Genomic DNA, 25007 nt, shown 5'->3' with positions numbered 1-25007 from the left:
ACATCTTGAATTCCTCTTTTAGAAATCCGCTCAAATGCAGAAGCCAACAAGTGCAAGTTTTTGTGTTTTGTGTGTTTTGTGGTTACCAGTGTTGAAGTATTGAGTAAGATTAATATGGTAAATATGTATACAATGTACAGATGAATGTCTTACTTAAAAGCCCAAATTTCATAATTCCCAATCTGCAGGATTTTCCATTTCAGCTGACATTGAAGTTAAATGTACAATTTCTTGAGTTGATTCAACACAAGTATAGTGACAGTATTTCTAGTTGAAGATGTCCTAGTTTCCATTCTTGTTGTCAATGCGTTCAACAGGTTCTGCTGGCTGGGGAACTGCATCAGGATTTCTTGTAGGCCTACCTAACAAAAGAATTAGCTGGGGCTCTAGGGAGACAATTGTTCACTACAGTGTCTCCTTGTTTGAGATGTTAAGCCAGCTTGAACAGAAGCAGTGATGTTGGTAGATTAGGTGTTGAAAGAAACCAACCTCTCAGACCAGTCTGACAGCATTGTCTGTGTATGTACAAGATAAAGACGGTGCAGACAGGGAGGCAATGAAAGCAAAGTATCACGGGCAAATGAAACCTGTCTGCGTGTGTGTTTGAATAGTGTCCATGATGACTTCTGGTCACAGATGATAGAACACAATCATTTGCTTGTCTAAAATGTGAACATTTTTGCTGTAGCGGCTCTATTCTAATGTTTTTGCTTTGCTATCATAATCACAGATCCTTTCACTTATCAAATCTCTCAAATGTCTTATTTTTCTATATGCACTTCTGCAGTAAAATCGGAAGTTTGTAATAAGTTGTGGAAAAGGACTAAGTCGTCTGTTGTTAGGAAACGATGCACATTTAATAAACAGCAAATTTATCACAGAGCAATAACAATATTGATCAGCTCAGGATATAGGACATATTTGTAGGACCTACAAGATTGGTCATAACTGTAAAGTGCATAATAATACAGTAAAGATCTATTAACAGTATAATTGTAGAAAAAAGAACAAATGCAGACGCTTCCTTAAAAATAGAGGTCATCATTTGCAGAATGTAAAAGACTGCTAACTTCAACTCAATATCATTTTTCAGGTTATTATTAAACAATGTAGGGTTTCACTCTTACAACAATGCAGCGCTCCTCACTTTCCTTCAATTTCCCCATCTTAGCCGTTACTGCACTGCTTGAAGCATACACCTGCCCTGTACCATAATGATGTTAGAAGGAATCATAACTCAGCTAAGGCCATAATGAGTCTCATCTGTAACTGCATTAATTGCACTCTGTCACTTGCCCACCATCTAACACTAGGCTATTACAGATGTGTGCCTGGTTGTTCCTGATGAAACACATGCTCAAATAGGTTTTTAAAGATATTTTGCTTCACTTAGTAGTACATTATAGAATATCTCTTCGTACCACTGAAATATTCCTACAATAGTCCTTCATGCAATCAAAATAATTTAACTTTATGAGTAGCCTCAGTAGGGATATGTGCTACGTCATTACTATAATACTCCACAATATTACAGTTTTTTATTAGCCTACCATTGCTTCTTTCTAGAATATTTCCCACTCTTAGTCCTTTTTGCAAATATTCATGTCGGTCTTTAAGTCGTTTTTCCTTCATGTGGGTATCTTTGTGTGTCTCCATGGAGATCCCGACGTAGTGCCTGTGCTTATAGGTCGGCATCGTAGGGTCTGCTGGCGTAGGAGCTGTTGACAGGCCGGGCTTGGTTGCTCTTGGCCCGGGGGAAGGACACATCCTCATCCAGGGAGTCCTTTGAGTATGGGACGCTGCTGGCGCTGCTCCTGGGCCGGTTCAGGCTGGGCACCTCAACCCGTCTCTGAGGCTGTCTTTGATGGCTGAAACGGGGCCCCGTGACCTCCTCAATCCGCCTCTCTCCTCGGTTCTTCCCTCCGCAGCAACGGCAGATCCCGACGGACATGACGATGCCAGCAAGGACTTCAAATATCCCGCCGATGTAGCCCAGGATGATGCAGTAGCCGACACGCACATCTATGGTAGGGGTGACCGTTGTGACGCTGTTGAGGATGTGGGTGTACCAGGCGATTGGTATGAGGGTCATGACGCCTGAGAGGAAGAACACCAGTCCGCCCAACCCGGCTAGTACCCAGTTAGGCCTGTCGGTCCAACAGCGGACCCCCGGGATGGCGATGCACAGTCCGATTAGAGTCACGATGAGGGAGGCCACCATCAAACCCTGAGCTACCCGGATAATCTGGTTGCTGAAATATAAAGTGTCCTGCAAATTGCACGTCACTCCCGTGCCGATTGTAGAGGCCGAGCAGATGTCCCAGATGCCTTGCTGGATGTAGGTAGCGGGGGGGGTGTTGGGGAGGGTGTTGAGGGTCCTCCAGCTCGGGGCCGCGGTGGCGATCAGGTTCAGGACCAAGCCGCATGGGGCGAAAACCATCCCGAAGATCAGGATGCCCGGAGTGCGCATTGATGTCCGGATCCACTCTGGCATGGTTGCTGCTGCTGGGAATGCGTGTGTTCTTCTTACTCCCTCACTCAGTGTAGTTATTATGACAAGGGCGGCGAGGTTTGGAAAGCCCTAATAGCTGTTCTAAAAAACAAGTCCGACTGAAACCTGGCAGTGGGCGTGGCTTTAGCCCTAAACCTGTCTGCCTCAAGTCCCAAATAGGACAGGTGTGACGTGCCGCGCCGGGCCGTATTCATCTCCACCTGCCACAGACAAAAAGGGGAGAGCTGAGTTTCGGCGAGGCTTTTCTCATGCAAATCCCTGATATGTGATAAAGAACAAAAAAAAAAGAACTAAGAATTTTTTTGTCGCGCCTGTTGAATCAGCTTGCTCAAGTCTCAAAATCAAATAAGTTCTCTATTGATAGCCTACCCTTTTGTTAAGTCACCCATATTTTCTTTTAAACTTTTGATTTCTGTCGCCTAATACAATATTGAAGTCACCATACTATTTCAATAACTAACTGTGTGTTCTTTAAACAATAAACCACAACATATTTGGAATGTTCAGCTCTTTGTCAACTTAAAGCATGTACACAAATAGGTAATTGGTTCTTTTGTTCTCCAGGAATAAGAAATCACAGCATGAAGGCCTAATTAATAAGATGGTTGGATGGGATCCAATTAACGCAATACAATAAGAATGAGACTGTAAGACACACTCAAGCACCAAGATTTGTTTGTTGCTTTATAGTACAAACTGTGACTTAATGGTTTTTAATTAGTAACTCAGCTCAGGATCATTTTATTTTATTTTAAATGAATGAATTAAATTGTATTAGGTCTTAATTTAAAAGATCTCATTTAGATTGCCCAGCAGGGTAATTATCTTCATGTCAGACTGAGGGATTGGGATGGCGTTATTTTGAAAATGCCAAGGTGGCTGTGTGGGAACTGTTATTTATGTAATAATGTAGTTCTGCAGAAATCATCTCAAATAGCTTCCCATCCTTTTGTGTTGGTTGTATCTTCCTCTGTCCTTCTAAATATTTCTAGCAGCACATCTGTCTGTTGATCTCTTGGTTATTCTCACGTTCTCTCTCTCTCTTTCTAAGTACTCTTTCTGGGGTTTCCTCTCAAATCCGTCTGTTAATCCCATGAAAGATTGTACACAGATGCCTGATAAAGTTTTTTTAGAAGGTGAATTTCAGCGATGCATATCAATAATGCTCAAAACATGAACAAGATCAATGTGTAGAGACCCTGAAAGCAGGGTGAGAGTTTGATTCTTTCAAAACCATCAACTCTAGCAACCCCATGAAAGGGATTAAAGTCTCTAAGGAACTGAAAAACCTGAGAACTGCTGATGATAGGGCCAGAGATTACATTGCTTAAAGTGACCACTTCTCAACTTCTGGTGTTAATCAAGATCCCATTAAATGTAAATGTAAATGTGCTGTATTTATATAGCGCTTTTCCAGTCTTAACAACTGCTCAAAGCGCTTTTACAGCTACAGGAAACATTCACCATTCACACACATTCATACACTGTGGCCGGGGCTGCCGTACAAGGTGCCACCTGCTCATCAGATAAACATTCACACACATTCACACTCCGATGCGCAGCATTAGCTTTGTACCCTGATGTGACACGTTGGGTGATATCCTGCTATTCCTGGGGTCACCAAAATAGGTTCGCTTTGCCAGACCCTCTTCCAAAAACCAAAATTGGCACCATAATAACTTTTATTTTGAAATACTGACAATATGAAAAACTGCTTATGTTAGAGAAGACAAGAGACACTGAGTGTATGATTGAGTACACTGGCTGCAGTTACCGAATTACATTGTTTTGTATAACATGAACTGTATAATAACTCTATGCTTAATCTTTAAATGTGTGAAGTGTATTTGAGGAAAACATGGTTGTTGACTGCACACATTCAAACATTCATGTGCATGAGGGCGTTATTTTGTTTTGGTTCTAGGAATAGACACACAAAGAACAGTTGAAGGAAGTATGAGAAATATGTCAACTGACCTGACGGAATTTTGCATACTCATCCCGTGACACCACAGTCCTGTTTTATCACTTCTACAAGATCAGGTGCCATTTCATTTAGTTGTGGCCAACTTCAAAATAGAAACCACAGAGGATCTTTTGTGAATCACTGTGTAAGTCCTCATCGGTAAGGCCTTGTGGTGCTACCACACTACTGCTAGTAGTACTACTATGGCCTAGATGTGTTTTAAAATGCCCAAAAATGCATCAACTGACTAGGCTATAATATTTCTGGTGGCTCATTGGCTCGATGATGACATGCAGTGACCAGTCAGTTTGACCTTTTTGGCTTCAAGCAGAGATGTTGGCTTTTTTCCAGCCACATCGTTCTGGAAATCTGGAAGGCTCTCTTTCTACAAGTTTTACAAGTTTTTCCACAAAACTTAACATTTACTTGTTCTTCTACCTTCATTTTAAATAAAGTTTCTGAAAAATTGGTGATGAGTTTGCTTTTAAATGAATATTTTTTTGGTTTTGGAAAACTGTGTATTGTCTATATTCTTTCATTGCATCCTATACTCCTTGTGTCATGTTTTACATAAAGAAAAGGAAAATTAGCTTGTTTTTTTGTCATTTTCTTGTGTGTGTATTGATAAAGACCTGGAGATTAGAAACAAATGACCCTGTTAAAAAGTTACATATCATGACTGAGTTAAAGCTATTTTTGTTCCAGGTTTTTATTTTTTGAATGTCACAATAACGCTGTTAACAATGTTTTATCATGCAATCCACAACAATTTAATTCGCCATAGCATTTTTTTTGCAGATGATGTCACAATTCATCGCACAATGCAATTACAAGCTGCTGTTATGATTCATGGAAACAAGCCGGCTGCCAGGTATAGCTACATAACACAGATGCAGTGTAATAGATTTCTCACATTTGTCATTCTTCCGGTCTTGAGCCCTCATCATCAACAATGTGTATGAGCATGAATTGCGTGTTGTGCTTTTTTACTTCAGTTGTCATTAAAGGGAACTAATCATCAAGAGGAGAAGGGACTGATATACTGTAATGTAAAATAACAAAATGTGTGTATTGTGAATAGAAAAGCAGGACAGAACAGTCTATTTATATAACTAATAGTATTATTATTACTATTATTATTTTATTTATTATTTACTAATAGAATAATCTCTTTTTTTATGACTTTTTTTTAAATCCAAAATTATGAATAAGTATCTATTTTTGACAAGTGGTCCAGTAATACTTCATAGTAAGAAGGTTCTTGTCTCAAATCCCAGCCATGTGTCTGGAGTTTTCATCCTGTTTGGGTGGGTTTTTACCACGGGTGCACAGGTTTCTTTAAGCTGTACAAAATGCAGCTTGCTACTAAACTACACATTCAATACTATGCTAACACAGATTGTATGCAGACATATCCCTTCAGATTTCTGAATAAAAATGTATAGCTTGAGTGGAGCTGATGTGTAACAATAAAGACCAAACCAGTGTGGCCAGGGTGCAGTAGGCTGAGTCACCTGAGTCACACATTCCTTTAAGGTTATTTAGTTTATCTTGAATTTTTTTTTTGAACATTAGACAAGGACTAAAACCAGTACATTACCCATTGATTATTGTAAAATATTTCTTATTTAATTGCAAAAAGATAACAAAGGTTGACTTCTTTATTCTGAAGTTCAAGATTCAAGATTTCTTTGTCATACCACATTACACTGTAGTACGAAATCACGTGCAAAATTCACAGCTTAAAAAAAATACATCACAGAAACGAAAACACGGTGGAAAACTCGAGTTATTAGTTATATGAATTAAAATAAATAAATGCTTATATGGGTGTGCAGAGAATGTAAAGTTATACATATTAATATATAACGTCTAAAAAAACTGAAATCTAGATACTAGATACATAGCCTACAGTTTGGAAAAAGTACAAAGTATAAATTTCCGTCAGTTATTACCAACCGCCGCCACTAGGTGGCGATATTGTGTTGAGCCTGGCCAACTGACTGCTCAATAAGAAGAATAAACATGCAAACATCCCTTAACTTTTACCCATAGACATAATATAAGGACATAGACTCTTTATATGTCTATGCTTTTACCTACCCCCTAATTCATTTTTATTTCATTTATAAAATAAAAAATAAAAAAGAAATGTTTTGTAATATGAACATTTCACAAAGTTGATGGCTAAACTGGCAAGAAACCACACATTTTAAACGATATTTAGTCTGTAATCCTGCATAAAGATGCGGTTACTATTATTGAAATGAGTCCTGATATCCCAGAATTGAACAGTTTTTGAGATGTTTTGTTCTGTAACGTAAATCAGCCCGAGCGGAAGTTGGACTTTCCTGGGCAGGAAATTGTCAGCAGTGTTTTTGTTGCTAGTGGGGACTGTTGTGTTGTGAAAATGGCGACGCCTCGTCGCTCCTCTCAGCAGCAGCCGAACTCCTTGCTGTCCTCTCCACCACGCGTCTCCTCTCTCCCTGTCACCCCGCCTGGCTCTCCGCCTGCACCCATCGATGATGCCACCCCGCTTTCCCGCGGAGACGCGGACATGGCTGACGGTGAAGCAAACCCTGCCTCTCCCACCACCACCACCTCCCCAGTTCTGGCCCTCACCACCACCAGCAGCAGTAGCAGCAGCAGCACTAGCAGCAGTGCTAGCTCCCCGACCACTACTGAGGGGAGCGGGACCAGCCCCGGCTCTACGCCCGACTCAGGTTGCGGTGACGCGTGTAGCAGCAGCAGCAGCAGTGGCGGCGGCGGCGGTGGTGGTGCAAACGGGACTTTCAGGGAGCTGTTCGAAGCCTGTCGAAACGGGGATGTTTCACGGGTGAAGAAAGTCGTGGATGCGTTCAATGTAAACGCCAAAGACATGGCAGGACGCAAATCGACACCGCTGCATTTCGCTGCAGGTAAACATAACGGAAATTACCGTTTAAACCAACCAATTTGTTAGACTATTTGTGCAGCTGGAGTGGTGCATTTAAGGTGTGGAAGTAACCAGAACGCAGCTAATCATTGGCTGACATTAGCCATTAGCTGTAAAACAGTTTGAGGATGATACAACTATTATCAACAGAAAATATATGAAATGCACAAGTTAAGTTACCCTGTTGGACCCACTTTTTCACAGGTGCATAACCATTGGTACATTTCATTATTGGTGTATTTCTGTTGTAAAAACAACTTTCCAATTTGTCTATCAGTTTTCTAAGTTTAAAGTCTTATCAAAACTTTGTTTAAAACCTGAGCAGACTGTAGCTGTTGTTATTATTGTATAAATTCCACCAGTGTAGAGAAAACATCTTTTGTATTGCTGCCATCCAATGCTACAGGCCTCAGTCACTCCAGGATCCCAAATAATAAAGTACATAAGGACATACAAGTACAGTGTGGCCAGAGGAATTTCACAATTTGAGTTACTGGCACTGCAACTGTTATTGTGTTTCTTTTTTTTCTTTTCTTTATAAATATTCACTTAACAATAGTAGATGGGAAGATGATTGGTAATTTTCATTTGTTGGAAATGTGGAAAGATATGTGCCACATTTAGGTAGAACCATTACATACCTTAAAAATAACCTTAAATCAGGGAAGGGCTGATATTTCAATTTATTAGTTAAACATTTCAGCTGTACAGTAATTGGACAGTAGCTTCATGGGTGCAAGTCCAACCAAAAAACATGATACAACACTGACAAATCCCTATATTTATACAAGAATATCATATCATTAAAAGAAAAAGTTGTATTGACAAAATATTAAAGGCTACAATAATGTTAAATTAAAATACCCAACAATCACTCGGGCAAAATGTACGCACACTTAATGTTCAGAATATGTAAAAAAAAAAAAAAACAGACCCACAAACAGTGTATATTCAGTGGAACTGTTTACGCTTTGTGGCAGATGACCGTTATCATTAAGTGTTTTTGTAGGCCGATGGGATTTCCTCAAACTGCTTCAAAAGATTTGCAAACATATCTGCAACCAAACAACTGAGACTTATCTACAAATGGAACACAACAAATGTTATATCTAAACATTAATTGCTTGGTTTAACCCAAGTCTGTACTTAATTATTTTGCCACAAGCAGGGACAAACAAAAGACTCCATCATCTTGACAATATAAGATTTCCTTTTTTCCTTTTTATCTTCACTGTACTTGTTCATGGATGTGAAAAGTCCTCATCTTCTCTTCAGCTCCAAGCTTGACTGTTTTTAATTATTTTATCACACAAACACCACACTGCCGACACAAAAGACAAAAGAAGAAAAACTTGCACAGCTGTTTTACATATGAGGCCTTCCTAATCCTCAGCAGCTTCAACAACAATAGATCGTATCGAGTCCCACGGCACTCTTGTTGTGAAGACATAACAAGCTCCACTCGTACGGCACTTTCCCAAACAGCTGCCACGTGTGCTTTCCAAAACAAATGAACAACATTAGTTTGGAGTAAAGTATTATTTTTTAAACTGGAAACACAGTCAATCAAGAGGGACTTTGCTGCAGATATGCAAAGAAGATGTATTGTACATAAGCATAACATGAAATATACAGAGTATTTGGGGATTAGACTCAATCGTTACAAACATTCTAATGGGGTAGGGAGGCCAGACATAATTCCCCCCAATGGAGCCTAGACACTGGTGATGGTGGAGAAGAAACCCGGAGACAGAACAAAGGAGCTGTCTTCCGGAAAGGGTCTCAGGTTGCCGTGGTTGATGATGACCAGAGCTGGAAGGGGAGGAGGAGGGTTGCACATTTGCCTGAAAAGACAGCTGATAGCAAGAGTGAAGACATTTAAAGCAGGATGTCGTGCTGTTGTACCATGAATTTTGTGGCCAATTCTGGTTAGTTTACTGAACAGGGAACGTCTCTTAACAGCTGAATAGTTTAAGGAAGAACTAGTGGTGATTGAATTTATTTAGAAGTCTTCCTCCATTACAACAGCCCTTCGTTCAAGTTGCTGTCCTTAATTTATCAGCCACTTTTATGAATGTAAGTAACTGCTAGAGAGTTTCCAAATATCTGGAAACTGCTTGCAAATCTTCTGTCAAAGTTGCAGTTAGATGTAATTCTGCACAAAAGGTTATGTGCAAGAGTTTCTACTGAACGTCGCAGTACAATTCTTGTAATACCAGTCTCTCTGATCCTTCTTCCTTGGTTCTCTTTCTTTGCGCCCCTCCCCCTCTATTTCCCACTCCTTTTCTGAACTTATCTCAGGTTTCGGGCGGAAAGATGTGGTGGACCACCTGCTTCAGACAGGCGCTAATGTGCACGCACGGGATGATGGGGGTCTGATCCCGCTTCACAACGCCTGCTCATTTGGTCACTCCGAGGTGAGACTGTGCACAGCAACCCTTTAATCTCCTAGTATTGTTTTGGTGGTTCGTGCCTCTGCAGCATAGTAATTAGTGCAAAAATGTATTTTCACAAAATTGAAGATGGATTTTTTTTTTTACTGTGCAGTTACATGTCTTACTTGTTTTCCTTTTGCATTTTCTACCTCCCCTGTGTTTGGAACTTTCCTACACCATCATTATGTAAGTGCTTTTGTTCTGGGCAGGAAAGCTCACTGAAGATATACAAATCCACATGAGTGCAGTGTAAGGGAGTGCGAGGGCCAATTACGGTGAGGCAAAGGGAAAAATGTGAGCCACTTTCTTCAAATTTGCTTTTTGGAACAAAGTATAACAGGTACACTTTCGTAGAATGTAATGATTGCTGGTGATAAAAAGAGGGGAAGGTACAGTTGGGCACAAGAATTGATGTGGTGATTAAATCCAGCATGGATATTGGAGTAAACTGTAATCAGTGTTTTTATGATAGCAAAAGAGAATTCTTTCCAAACTGTTTGCCTGTAAGCTATGATGTGCACAGTCAGCCTTAAGGATCACATTGAGACAACATTCACTGTCATTGCTACTTTGATATTCAGGTCACGCCGACGCATGGTTTTAGAATATTTATGACGGATGTGCTAATGCTTTTTGTCCTCCTGGCTGTTAACCACAGTGTTCTTTCAAATGTTTACAGTTTCGATTGTTTTAGAGGCTTTTAGAGCTTTCTTTGAGAGCACTTTGCACCCATGTGAGAAAATGCACAGCGCTAATGCAACAGTGATGATTAGTGTTGAGAATAAGCGTGGTCCAATCTGTAACCAAACACTCAGCCATGACACGGTTGCACCTCTGAAAGTGGTCGTTTGCCTTGCTTTTATGTTTTTTGGTTTAAGTGGGATTTGTAGTGGGTGTCAGTGCAATGCCAAGGTCAGGTTCCAGCTCTCGTGTTATGGAAATACTGTATCTCTGCTGTAAAATGAAGCATTAAGCCCTTATGGAGCAAGTTGCTGCCTGAAGTAAAATGAGTATGCGGGCATGTTGTTACACAATTCAGGGTAAGATGGAGCACATTGGCGCAGGCACTGTTGAGAGAAGATTCTGTTACATAAAAAAAGGGTTTTGTAGTTGGTAGTTTATTCCCCCATTCCCGGGTCCCCAATCAGGGAGTGAAAGTATAATTTTCTAATCACTTCCAATACTCAGGGATTGTATTTGCTCTAATATCGGAAAGGTTAAAATTTTCCCCAGTCCTAGTTGTGTAAAAAGCAGGGTTTTTTGGCCTTTATTTGATAGGACAGCTGAAGTCAGGAAAGGGGGGGGGGGTGATAACATGCTGTGGGTTGGATTCACACTCGGGCCACTGCAGTAAGGACTGAGGCTTGGCACATGGAGCGCACACTCAACCAGGTGAGCTAGGGTGTCCTAAAAGCAGTCTTGATTTATCTTACCGGTAGGCCTGTAACAATTATTTTTTTTACTTAATTGCGGTGGCTCGGGAAAGGGAAGTTTGGGGTCCCCTGCTGGAGCTGCTGCCCCCGCGACCCGATACCGGATAAGCGGTCGAAGATGGATGGATGGATGGTTACTTTGTTTAACCGCAGTTAATTGCTATTATAAGCTTAGGTCGGGGAAACTATATAATACTGTGCTATTATCCATTTTATATTCATTAAAGAAAAAAGACTATGTTTTTATGATTATAAAGAGGCGTGGACTTCTTAAAAGGCAAAGTGTATTTGTGTTACTACATTATCTGGGTCACTTAACAGCAATACACCAAATATTGTTTCCTGAGATTAATTCAAAAACTTTATTTGTTTGGAAAAGAAATGAATAAATGAATAAATAAACATTTTAAAATTTGACCTCTAAGTATATGTGTGCCTGCTCTATCAACTGCGCTAACCCGGCCTCATTTGCAATTATTTTTGAGACTAATTGTACAGCAACATTCAGAATTGTTACAGGTCTATGAACAGGGTAAGTTGAGTTACCAGGCTGTCAATGGTAAGACAGTGTACTCGCTTACCAGCTTGAGTCAAGGAAAAAACAACCATGGGAAGAAAAAACACCTGGGATTTGATGTTTTGTGCCGAATAAAGAGTGAATGCAGATGTCCTAAACGATGTTTTCAGGTGGTGTCCTTGTTGCTGTGTCAGGGGGCCGACCCCAACGCTCGAGACAACTGGAACTACACGCCGCTTCATGAATCCGCCATCAAGGGCAAGATAGATGTCTGTATAGGTAAGCACTGAAAAACACACACTTAGGACCGGGTGATAGGGAGAAAATCTAATGTCACAATACTCTTGACGAAATACCTCTATCGATATTGCGGTGATATTTTAGGGTTGACAATTGGTGCTTTAACAAAATATCTTCACACTTAGATTTTAGATAAATAATCATCAGTAATGTGGACATAATGTCTAAGTGGGGAAAAATCAAATACCAGACCAGCTGGGACAGTCTGGTAAGTTTAGAAAAGTTCATCACTTTACTGTAATGCAGCCTTTAAAACCAGGAAAAGACAACACTTACGTCATGTTGCGATATTCAAAATCTGAGACAATATCTAGCCTCATATGACGATATTGATATAATATTGATTTATTTCCCAGCCCTAAACACTGTGTAAATATTGTGAGCTAAATAAACATGAGTGTGTATCAAAAGATTTGCAAGATGTCTGATTACATAGTAAGCATTAGTATGTTATCATTAAATTGTCTAGTGGCATTTTGGAGTTTTTGTTCTTTAGTGTCTGTTGAGACTGAATTGCCTGTGTGAGCAGAGCAGAAAACATTCAGAATGTCTCTGGTTGCCACAATGGTTCCCAGAGTGCCATTGTTCCTTTGTGTGTAATAAAAGTCAGCGGTTGTTCTGGAAGATTGCTAAATATGTTTCATTATGTGCAGTGGTATTGCTGTGGTAGACCTATAGATATTAAATCCTCTATTGGTTTTGCAGTCTGGTGTTTGTGTGTACCGTTTTTATTTAAATGTCTCCTCCTCTGCTCCTTCAGGAGTTGCAACCTGGAGTTCTGTATAATCACAGTAATTTTAGAAACTATAATAAACCACAGGCAGACTGTATGCTATTATTTTCCATTAAGCATAAAGCAGCAAATAAGCAGCAAATTGCAATTACTCTGTTACCGTCTAGTCTTAAGCCCACACAGGGGAGAAAAGGGCATAGATATCATTATCTTACAATATATGAGCTCCCACCAGCAAAGTCTTTTTCATTTTAAAAGTGAAACAACACCACAAGCTTAGCTCAGAAAGGACAGCAGCAGTTGATCTTTAAAGGTGAATTAGAAAATAGAAAGGCTGTACTACTGATTCCTAAGGGATCTCTGAAGTAGACTAGATACGTTGCAACATGAAAAGCGTCTGAGCAGTAAGTTGTAGGGTAATCTTTATGATCCTAATGGAAAAGTATTGTTCAGTGTGAGTGATAGCAATGATAGTTGGCGTCACCTTGCTGCCTGCATCCGTCTTGAGTGGTGAGAGAAGTTGCTCCGGTCCTTCTTTATGTCTACAAAACGCTGCTACAGCATGTGCCCTGAATGCCTGCATAGCAACAGAGGGCTTTGTGGAGCTCTGAAGATCTCTGGACAAACACAACGTCATCCTGTTGTCAGGGCTGACACCTGTCATTGATTTATCAATAATTATGAAGGGCACTTACTTTTGTTGTCTGTTAATGCATAATGTGCATACATTGACTTTGACTCTATTTGTTCGTGCTTGCTGTTGATTTTCAGTCTGAGCGGTGCTTAAAATCAAAAGCCGTTGAAAAGGGCCATTTAGAAATAAGACTCTAAACACAACAGAAACTTCACAAGAACACCACAATAGAAAGAATCCAGAATAAAAAGACAGGACAAAATTCAGTACAATGACATGCTATTTACGATTCAGGATGCCTAATTAAACAGCTTTACTGCTGCATGCAAAACTGACTCTCTGTTGTTGTGTGTTTAGCTCTCTGCCACCTCTCAATGGGCAAGAAAGACTCCTACGAAGGCATTTGTTCTTGTTGCACATACAAGTGATTCACTAATTCTCTGGATGAAATATAAGTGGTTTAGACCTCTTGTGTTCAGATAGTCTCTCTAAACAGGAGGAAAAACACTTAATCTCAAGTAATTTGATTTGGAGTACTGTATATATTTCTTTTTAGATGTTACGATATTGTCATAGTAGCAGGGCCTTTTATGCTGTATGGTCCTTATCAACACGTCTCTAATGCCATCGTTTTCAGCTGTATGAATATTTTTCAAATTGCTTCAACTAGTGACCCTGCTAAACTTTTCACGTTTCTGTCTGATCATTTCCATCAGTGGGACTCCATCAGTATTGAATATCCTCATGTTTAAATCTCACAAGAACTCCTCATAGGTGGCATTCTTCAAGCTGAAAAGAGAGGTTTGAAGTTTGTGAACTTAAGAAAGTTTGGTAAATGCACATTTTAAATTCTCTTTCATGAGGCCCATCGTCTTAGAGTTACAATCAGCAGGCCATGTAAAGGATGTTGTGGTTGCGGCCACCACTTATCCAAACACACTTAGGTTAATTTAGTTCCACTCTACAACAATATTATGGTGACATTCGGGGGATCATGTCATTGAAGGACATAGACAACTCAAACTGGTTGTCATGCATCGCACTGATAAGCCCAGTAGTAAGTGTGACAGCTTCTGAATATAAAGTCTGACACGTTTTGTGAAGAAAGAGGATAATAAATACCTTTTGTGCTACCAGTACAAAAAGCTAATATCTTCAGGTCACACACCCAATTTGGGAGATAACTTAAAAAGCTGGCAGCTTCACTGCTCCCACTGTAAAGCAACACATTTGGCTCCCATCTGGCCCAATAGAAAACTACTGGCATCCCTTACTGTAGCAGCAGGGGGGAAGCTTTTCTGCATTACCATACAAGAATAAGACAACTGACAAAAAAAACAACTAAATATCCCTCTTGATATATTGTGCATGTCAGTGTTGCATGTCTGGCAGTTGATGTTCATAGTGTACTGAAATGATAAACTTTGTCAAACGACTCTGTGGACCTCCACAATCACAAAGATCATGCATTTTTGGGTATTAAAGGGTAGGGTCACAGCATTAAGTTAGATTTGTCTAGTGTTAAAGTTGTTATTTTCAACCCTATTTTTCCATGCATTGGTGTTGAAGTAATTAATGTAAACAAAAATCTTTGAAATTGGTCCAGTATTGAGCGAGTATGCTGTAACCAGCAACTGCAAACCGGGCTGCAATGTAATCATACAGGGCAATTGCGCATCATCAATTTCCGTCCACTAAAACTGCAGTTTTTCTACTGACAGGCTAAGCAAACCAGACTGGTGATGGTTGAACAGTTGAGACGAACCAAGACAGGCTTTTGTTAGTTTTTTTTCTGTTCATTTTGAATGAAGTGCATTTCACGATGGTTATTATATAAACTACTCTTTATTTAAGAGTCAGGTGGGTTTGGCGATAGCGTTTCCAGGCGTGTTTCATGTTCACGTGGCCCTATTATATAGCATTTCCAGGTTCATACTTTTATTTTGTGATTCTACTAGGACATGTTTACATACTTTAATGTTAAAAAAAACTTTTTCTTATGCTGCCTATGGCTGCTGTCTCTATATTCACCCTCTGTATGAGACGCTCTGTTGCGGGGCTTGTCTCTTCAAGCCCCCCTCCAGAAAAAGCCCAATCTGCTCTGATTGGCCGGCACATGTCTGTGTGTCTCTGAACCTCTGCTGGGTTGTTTCTATCCGGAGCCTTGGTTTAAATACAAAATCATGTAAACAAAACACATGACCTTAATTGGCTTGATAATTGGACAGCGTTTTGCTAGCCTTTCATCCTGCCAGGTTTAAGATTTGGCAGCAGAATGAGAGTGGAATCAAGTCTGATTGGACTCTACTTCTTCGTTGGTGTTCTAAAAAATTAATCTGTCATTACCAGGCTTGCATCTCTTCCAGCTCTAGGGCTGGAGAAAATCTCATCGACAAACTTGGGATAAGAAGATCTTTGAAATCCTAAAGCAGCCATATGATTGGCTCTGAGTTTCATAACTCACCGCCTCCATAAATGTCAGTTCAGTGCACGGATTAAATGGGTCTTTAGTTCTCCAAAGCATAATTTTACTGGTTATTGACCCTTTCCTTGAATCTTTCCAGATGTCAGTAAAGTGAATTGGATGTCAATGCAGATGGTGGGTTTGTTTTTGTGTAAAGCACCGCATAATCACAGATTTTGTGTTATATAAACAGACTTTGTATCTATCTCCTTATTCCCTTATTAATCGTAAGATGCCATGTCCAGGGGTCTCAAATTAACTTGCTAAGATGTCTGTTGCGTGGCAGGTTAAGACGGTTACATTGGTCAAAATTTGATAAGATACTATTTCATTATGAAGAATTATTAAAGTTATTGGTTAAGCAATCTATATTTGTTTTGCTAAAACATTCCCCAGAAATGTCTGAAAATTGTAAAATGGCATCATGACACGCCGACTTTCTTAAGCTGAATGGCGTGATATCTGCATGCTTTTTGAGCTATCCGTGTGTATACACCACTTGGCTAGTTATTGCGAGAAGAGAGCGATGGTTGAGTTTAGGAAACGTGACACGCGGTTGGGTTTAGAAAACGGAGAACCGGTTGAGAAGAACAGGGTTGGCTTTAGTAAAAAAACAAACTGACGGTTGAGTTTAGGAAACATGACATGCGGGACACGATGGAAACGAGACACAGGGGACACAATCCCTGGTCTCCTGGGTGAAAGTCCTGTGTTTTACCCATCCACCACTGCAGATTTTTGCCCTCTTATACTACTCGTTACGGCATAAATTCAGACGCCATCGCGAGGTCAAGTAAAGGGAAGCCAAACGGCATTGAGACACACGCTAAAAAGCGAGGATGCAGTGTCAGCCTCACATTTAAGAGGCTGAAAGCATTCAATGTGTGGCATTTTTCCTGGATAAATTAAATCATCTATCAAGAAAAAAAAATTGAAAAATAGTTCTTTATTGTTATCATAAAGAGTGTGGGTGTGACTTTTGCCCAAATAAGTGCCTGCAGTCTAAGAAAATCTGGATGTCTCTGATTTTATAAAAATTGTGAACAAGTTAGAGACGGACGTTGCAGATATTCACAGCAAAACTGTGTCAAATCAGACATGATCCTGAAAAGTAGTCTTGTCCAAAAAAGGGGATATAGGTTGGTCAGAGAGGTCTTTTGCAGGTATTACTGACAATCGGTACTTGTTGGACTAGTCTTGAAACAGTGGTACTACAGACGGACTGGATCTGTAAACTATTCACAGTGTGTGTGGCTGTGCATCAGACCGTTTTTTCCCTGTCTGCCTGACTATGGGCATATCTTTATTCTCGTGTGTGTGTGTGTGTGTGTGTGTGTGTGTGTGTGTGTGTGTGTGTGTGTGTGTGTGTGTGTGTGTGTGTGTGTGTGTGTGTGTGTGTGTGTGTGTGTGTGTGTGTGTGTGTGTGTGTGTGTGTGTGTGTGTGTGTGTGTGTGTGTGTGTGTTCGCTTATGTGTGTATATGGGATTGGTGCAGAGCTAAATCATATTTTTGTTGAGGGGTGAGTGGGTGACTAAGGTCTGCGCCAGTACTGGGGCAGAGGCACACAGATGCGCATACACATGCACATACAAACACACTGCAATACACACAAGCCTGGTCATCTTCCTCTTCTCCCCTCCCCTCTGCTGGGTTTGAGCAGAGTAGTTTGAGGTGTACACAAGTCAAAGGGCATGTACACCGGGAACGGCTCAGCAATCACAATAGTTGGAAGAGAGATGGAGAGGAAGGCAGTGAGTGTTGACATTAGTGCCCTTGAAACAGCTAATTTACAAAAAAACTCAACACACGCAGTTTGTTATTCAGATCATACCTGTTCAGTAGTCGCATGACTCTTCTCCTCTGCTTTCCTTTTCTTTTCCTCTCCTCTCCTCTGCTCTCCCATGTATTTACTACTCCCTGCTCTCTCTCCCTCCCTAACTCTTGTTTTATTTTGCTCTCCCTCCCCTCTTTTTGTCCTCTACCTCTCCCATCCTCTCTGACTCTCAGTCCCCCTCCCACCCCCTCCTCTCTTCCTTTCTCCTCTCTCATCTTGCTCTCCGCTGCATCACTCAGTCAGTCGGAGAGGCAAGAGTCTCTCCACTCGCACTGCCTGCCTCGTCGCTGCTGCTGCCTCGATTCGCTGTAGCCACTCAGCTCTCCCTTCCTCACTCATTTTTATTTATTTTCTCAGCTAAACCATAACCTTCCCCCGCTCCTCCACGGAGGTGTGATGTGTTTTGTAGCTGATCACGTAGCCCTTTGTAAGGTCCACTGTATATCTGGTGGTGTGGTGTAGCGTAGCCTTCGCTGCTCTTGTTGTGGCATGTCTGTTTACATCAGCAGCATGGCTCGCAGGGCAGGGGCAGCCAGGAGCAGCAGAGAGAGCAGCGCTAGCAACGGAGGTGGAGCAGCCGGAGAAGGAGGAGGAGAGAAATGTGGAGAAGGATGTGCAGCAAGAGACACAGCCAGAGATGGAGGAACAGGAGAGATAGCAGAGGAGCGAGTGGGAGAAAAAGGACAAGGTCCAGGAAGAGCAGTTTTTGGACCAGGATGTGGTTCAGCAGCAGCAGCAGCAGCAGCAGCAGCAGGAGGAGCAGCAGGAGGGGGAGGACTAGGTAGAGGTGTGTGTCGGGGAGTTTGCATGTCAGTCCAGGAGCTCAGCTACTGTCTGTGTCTGCCCTGTTGTTGTACAGTGTTACTGCAGCATGGTGCCGACCCCAACATCCGCAACACCGATGGCAAGTCGGCCCTGGACCTGGCTGAACCCTCCGCCAAGGCCGTGCTCACAGGTCAGTCTCCTGTTTGTATATTTGTCTGTCAAATGCCACACACACACACACACACACACACACACACACACACACACACACACATGAGTACATGTCTGTATTTCTGTTCTTATTCTCTATGGCTTGTATTCTGTTGCCGATTGCAATATGTGTCCTGTTCTAAATGTCTTGTCTGCCTTTCTTTCTTCTTGTATTTTCTTTGAAGGATGCACATTTCCACTTCTATCTTAATGTTAACATTTTTGCCCACAACTTTCAACCAACATTTATTTCATTTTTGTCCAAGGCTGCAGGCAGTATCATCTTTTGTTTCTGAAAATCTATCACCTTCTTATTTTGCACGGCCGTGCCGTTTATGCACTCACGGCGCGTGTTATTCAGTTTTTGTGTCCAAGGCTGCACACACATTAGTCTCGCATTGTCAAACCTATCTTTGCAGTGCTGTCAGCACTGGAGTAAGGTCTGGCTACACTACAAATACTTTCTAGGATGACAGAAAAAAGTGCCCTGGCTTGTTTGCATTTTTTTTCTTTTTAATCTTCTTGGGCGACGCTATGCTTTGGCCGCAGCAACAGTACCTCTGCGAAATTGTCTCGGGAAGAAACTTGTTTGCATGTAGGGTGGCGAGCTCTGGAACGGCTTATTCCTTGCGAAAGAAAACGGCATCTCACACAATAACAGATGTAATTTGCCGTATCATTGTTTTGCTGTATGTACTTACTGGCTGACTCCCATCTATTGCTACCATGTTTCTGGAGATCTGTATTTGATTGAGAACTGGCCAGCAGCAAATCTTTTTTTCTTTCTTTTTTTTTTCTTCTTCATTCCAAAGCAATGCCAAATCAGACCTTTCCTGAGCAGTGCTTTTTTTTGTTTTTTTAGCACAATGCTGCAAACAATGGCAAAATGAATATGCATTTAAATGTAGTTTAAGACTGTAAGAACCTCATCCATTACACACTACTGTGGCCCCATGGAGAGCAGAAGAAAGTATCATCATTAGCATCTTTGTCATCGTCCCACTTGGGTTTAAGCTAATGTTGATCATTTTAGACGCCAAGTCACTAAAAGCTAAGAGTTTGCATTCAAAGCTTATCAATTCCTTGTTATTTTTACCAAAATGTGAAGCGCTTCCCTACGACAACACTGCAGTAAGAGGCTGATACAGGCAAAACAAATCCTTCAACTCAATGGAGAGTTTTAGTGGACAACATGGGACACTAAAACTTTGCAATGAAACTGAGACTTTTGGTTCTTTCATTGTTACAAGCCCTTAAAGGCAGCAGGACTCATTACATCTATTGCATAGTGGAGGAACCACACGGACACAGTTACAGCCCTTAAATGAGGAACTGATTAAAAATGTATGGCTTTAAGTAAATCATTTTTAGTATACATTTTTTTCAATTTATCTTAGGCCGCTATAAGTACAGAAACCTTCTGAAGGTTCCTCGTGCGGATTTTGTTTTATGTTTTATATCTTTCCTCTTTGTAAATCAGCCACACTTTTCTGATGAAGTTATTCACTCTGCATTGCATGTCTATGTGTTGTTGAGTCCTTAACTCACTTTTACTTCAGATGGGAAAGGTCAAAAGACATGGTTCGTATTGAACTAAATTACTTCTGTTTTTGTTTTCACTAGTGGATGAGTAAAGAGAATTTTAAATTCAAATCTCTTTCTGTGTTCCCCGTTGCTCGGTGGGTATTTACAGGCTCTAAATCAGTTCTCGCAGCACCACTTTTTCTGTTTACACTGGGTTACATCACCAATTCCCATCAATTCCTCATGTGGTAAATGAGGTAAACCTCGAGAAGATACCACAGCGAGGAGCTGTGCAATGTCAAAAATAACGGAACAATTTCACCTTAGCACCCTGTAACAAATCATTGTCCTTGTCAGCAAGAACGGAAATGAGGTTGTGCGGTGCCGGAATTATTGAACAGTGATGCATATTTTGCTGAGTTCACCCTATCTCGGTATCGTCCATGATAGAAGTTTTACAATGAAGCCGTCATGGAAATGTGATTTATTAGCAGTAAAACTATCGAGCAGATTAGTAATGGATCTTAGTCTACATGTCATGGAAAATGTTTACCAAACATTGCAGACTTAATGTATGTATATTTCATATGTAATGACTCAAGGTTGCTAGTAGTGTAAATAAGTGTGAGAGTTCTCACTCATTGCACAAATTGAGGATTAAAAGAGGTTTTCAAACTGTGAGGGGCATCTCCCCAGGGGCACCAGGGATATTTGAAATGGGGGGGCTTGGAGGAAGAGAGTCATAACTAAGTCAAATCTCAATGCACAGACATGATGCACATATGTTTAGCTTTAGGATGACTTGCACTTTCCAAGGAAATCTAATCTCTAATGTCCAAATGTTGATCAACGGATACATGTCCCTAAATCTGCCTGGATACATACAGAAGGAGGCTTCAGCTTACAGTTTCAAAACCTTCCTCCAAATACTCACGTTTTTAAGTTTTCTTTAGTATCAAAGTAAACCAGTGATGGTTGTCTGTACATCCATGGGTACTTTGCAAACTAGAACTTATACGAATTTTATTCTGCATAATTTTAATGATGATTTAACAAAATGTAAACAAATATAGGCTACGGAATTGCTTTGCAGTTGTCTCAGTTTTGTCCGAGGGTTGTCCCAAAGAGTCAGTTTTGGTATACTGGTCGGTTTGACCAATCACATACAGACAGAACTAATATGTGAAGTAAGTTAAGCCAATTTACCTTTGAGAACCTACAGACAGTGTGTGTGCTGCAGCTGCTTTCATGTATTACAGTCATTTATGAGCAGGATTTGTCCTGGCTCAAAGTGAGGCAAAGGTTCTACCTCACCAGTGACCCACTGGACCTTGACTTATTTTTTTAGTGGAAATACATTTAAAGCAGATGTATGATGCCACGTCTGCCTACTCCAGCAATCTTAAACCTCTCTTATGGAAAATGGGATATGGGATTAAACATGTTTTAATTTACATACATTAATAAACAACAACGAAAGGGCTGTAATAGACATTTTTCTAGACATTTTAACTTGTCATAGTAGGGAAAGCACAGGTGGAATTAATAACAACAATGGCTCTGTTCCATTTTGGTGATTAATTAAGCCATGCCAATGAGCCCGCATTGACACTGGATCTGGATCAGATAACTGGAATGCAGCCTTAATTTAGGTGATTCATTAAGCCTGTGCTTTTTCCTGCAATGGCATGTGAAAATGTCTGCACTGAGGCCTGTTAAAAGGTTACCAGATGATGAACACAGAGTATATAGTGCTTAAAACATACACACACACACAGAAAATATGACTGAATGCCAAATGAGTAACTCAAGTCTAAGCCTCCAAAAGAAGCAGATGGCTGTGTTTTGTAATTTTAATAAAAAGAACACAAGACATTTAAAGGACAGCTTCATGTTGTCTTCCGTTTTCAACATCTGCTGTTTTCTGCAGGCATCCACCCATGCAGTCAAGTGAAAATGAGCCATTATAGAGAAACCAGTTGATCCATAACACCAGTACTCCAACTCGCCCCTCCCCATCATCGGCCCTTCCTACTGCAGTGGTTTTCCTGTATTCTGTTTGTGGTTCAGAGCTGAAAGATGTACCCCATCTTGTTAGTAACATGATGAATGCTTTTATTGGCCGGCGCTAATTACCTAAATTATCGTTGTGTTACATTGTCTTTTTACCCAGCACTACCCTGGAGTGATTCTGTCATAATTACTGTTGGTAGTGATGCATTTAATGTCATGCTCTTAAACAGTTTTACTATTGCCGGCATAGGCAGGTTTTTGGTAAAGAAGGCAGAAAATTTGAGCAACACAGTCTTTCTAGGAAAAACTCTTTAATAATGTAAATGGGAAAATATACAGTATGATTAGGTGCATGTTTGTATGCTGTATGTGTAGTCTCTTTATAGTCTTCTACAGTGACATCCTGCATCTCTCCTGTCCTGTATGTTTTGTGTCGATAATTTAGAGGTTCTGCTCTATTCCTCATCTCTGCCGCAGGCCGGCACAGCTTTGAGCTTCAGTCTGTGGTGATGGAAGTTTATATTGACCCATAAATTAGCTCTACTGCTCTGCCACATCCAACAAAGTGCCCTCAGAAATGATAGACTCCAGTCCCTGTTAGCTGGAGATGGGAAACGGAAAGACATAGCTCTTATTTTTTTTTAAAAGCATCTTCAAACACCCCTCACACTGCATTGGAATTACATTTTTCATGCAGTTTGTTTTCCTGATCAGGGTGAGCAGCAAACGGGGCAGGGCAGTGTTGCTATCCCCAGATATGCCTTTTCACAACCTAGGAACCCTGCACTTTGCTCTGTCCAAAGTATGAGACACCACTGCTCACACCACAGCAGGGGGCAGACTCACATGCATTTGATGACTGAGGCCAGCGTGGGGTGCTTCTCAACATTAGCAGTAGTACAATAAGCAAGTCAGGATGGGTTCATGTCTTGCAGCTCATCCAAATTAGTATGTATGTATCACCTGTCAGAATCTGCTGTTGCAATGTAAGTAGCACAATTAATGAGAAATTAAATCTGATAGAAATGGAAATTCTCTTAAAAGCAAAAACAAACCTGGAGGTCATTACTCTTGTGCTTTTGTAGAGTAAACGCCTAGAGAGTTTCATGTTAATTATATTGTTCCTTATCAGGTTACAATGCATGGCGGGCCCAGATCTGCCATGAGATTAGCCCATATCTAAATAGTCACTGGCTCCTGGAGCTGTGTTCGGATGGCCCACAGTGCACAGTCTTTATCAGATGCTGGTGCGTTTAGATCTGATTTATAGTCCTGCGTCAGTGTTGAGGAATGCTATACAAATTAGCATTTTGTACCCAAGCAATGTCACTTTCAGTACTCTTAATCACAAAGTCAATGATAAAATGCAAATTTTGAGTAGCACATATATTCAATTATGCACAACATGCTCATTTAGTGTTTTGATGGACAAGGTCTTTTTACTGAATACACAGTTTACAGTGGACTTAAATCAAGACAACGTAACTTGACACTGTGGCCAAAAGGGACAAACAGGATAACGCTGAAACCCTAAAATAAAGTTGGACGGTTTTAAATCGTTCCAAACAGACACTCTTGAAGGCTGAGTAAAAAAAATGGCTGCGATGGAAAGAGGGGATAATGGGGCACATTTTAAGACTGGAAGTCCCTCCTGGAAGACATTACGTCCATAGAAAATGTGCCACAAGTAGCAAAAGAGAACTTCAAACCCTTTGAGTGTGAATGTCTGATTATCTGCTTTGGAAAGTTTAAATACAACAGATTAAACAAGGAAGATATACCGTCTTAACTAGTGCGCTTTAGAGGGGCTGGTACGTAGATTTGGTAACCTTTAGACCGAGCCAGGCTAGCTGTGTCTCTCTGCTTCCAGGCTTCACGCTAAGTTAAACTTACTGTCAAGGTACGTGCACCAATGTGATATTTTAATAAAAGGTCTGAAATATCACAGATATCCCGAATATCAGACTGCAGATAAGTAATCGAGAGAAACACACACTCAGTAATGTTGTATAAAGCCCCTGAAGAGCTAATTTAGGAAACAAAGGGATTACCAGGAGGATTTTTTTTTCATCTGTCTTTTTTGGCGTAAGTGATTGATCTTCATTGTTGGCCGGAAAGCAGTCATTAGGACACTTTCATCAAGTTGTTTCTGCCCTTCACAATTCCTTTTTTTCTCCCCTCATCTCTCCATCACTTTCTTTCTCCACTCATAAATTACAACATTGTTTAATGAGCTTGCAAGTGCAACGTGCACTCCACCCAGCCCTCCTCCTTACACCAGCCTTGGCGTCAAGCTTTCCCTGACACGTCGTCTATACTCTTTGTCCGTTTGCCCCCTGCTGTCTCCCACCTGTCTTTAGAACCATACCAATCAGCCCCTCCATCTTATCCCTGTGACATTTGTCATTTATTCTCTTTCTGCTCTTAACTTGAAATGTCTTTCTGCCTCATCCTCTCAAAATCTGACAGAAATGTGATTCCAGTGTTATATCAGTCTATGAGCTGTTGGTGCATCAAAGACCTCAGTACCTGTATTCAGTGTTGGTGGTGTGTGGTGGAGGTTGGGGATAAACATCATAACCAAAAGATTTTTAAACAGATCTTGTGAACTTAGGCTGTTTGTTCTCTAAATTTCAGCCAAATACGTTAACATCCTTCTAACAAACAAACTGGTGAAACATAATCTCTCGGGTACTTCTGTGTAGGTATTTTATATGGTAATCTTTCTGAAA

General features: G+C 40.7%; 2 protein-coding genes across 2 annotated transcripts in view; one reads left to right on the top strand and one right to left on the bottom strand.

The window, feature by feature from the left end:
• Positions 1-833: 833 nt before the first annotated feature.
• On the bottom strand, positions 834-2643 carry cldn23a (claudin 23a). Its single transcript, XM_034895893.1, has one exon. The coding sequence runs from the start codon at positions 2492-2494 to the stop codon at positions 1682-1684; it is 813 nt and encodes a 270-aa protein (XP_034751784.1). The 5' UTR covers positions 2495-2643; the 3' UTR covers positions 834-1681.
• Positions 2644-6836: 4193 nt separating this feature from the next.
• Positions 6837-25007, top strand: part of tnksa (tankyrase, TRF1-interacting ankyrin-related ADP-ribose polymerase a) — a 74797-nt gene continuing 56626 nt past the window's right edge. Inside the window, exons 1-4 of the mRNA XM_034895892.1 lie at positions 6837-7396; positions 9715-9830; positions 11969-12077; positions 18623-18718. Of these exons, the coding sequence (XP_034751783.1) occupies positions 6889-7396; positions 9715-9830; positions 11969-12077; positions 18623-18718 (829 nt within the window). The 5' untranslated portion in view covers positions 6837-6888. The remainder of the gene's footprint in view (positions 7397-9714; positions 9831-11968; positions 12078-18622; positions 18719-25007) is intronic.

This window comes from Etheostoma cragini, chromosome 16 (genome assembly GCF_013103735.1).
Source record: "Etheostoma cragini isolate CJK2018 chromosome 16, CSU_Ecrag_1.0, whole genome shotgun sequence".
Classification (NCBI taxonomy): domain Eukaryota; kingdom Metazoa; phylum Chordata; class Actinopteri; order Perciformes; family Percidae; genus Etheostoma; species Etheostoma cragini.
The sequence above is the reverse complement of the archived record's forward strand: the minus strand, read 5'-3'. Positions and strand labels throughout refer to the sequence as shown.

What these genes read in the sequence shown, in the direction of transcription:
- cldn23a (XM_034895893.1), bottom strand. Translation starts at nt 2,494, where the DNA reads ATGCCAGAGTGGATCCGGACATCAATGCGCACTCCGGGCATCCTGATC.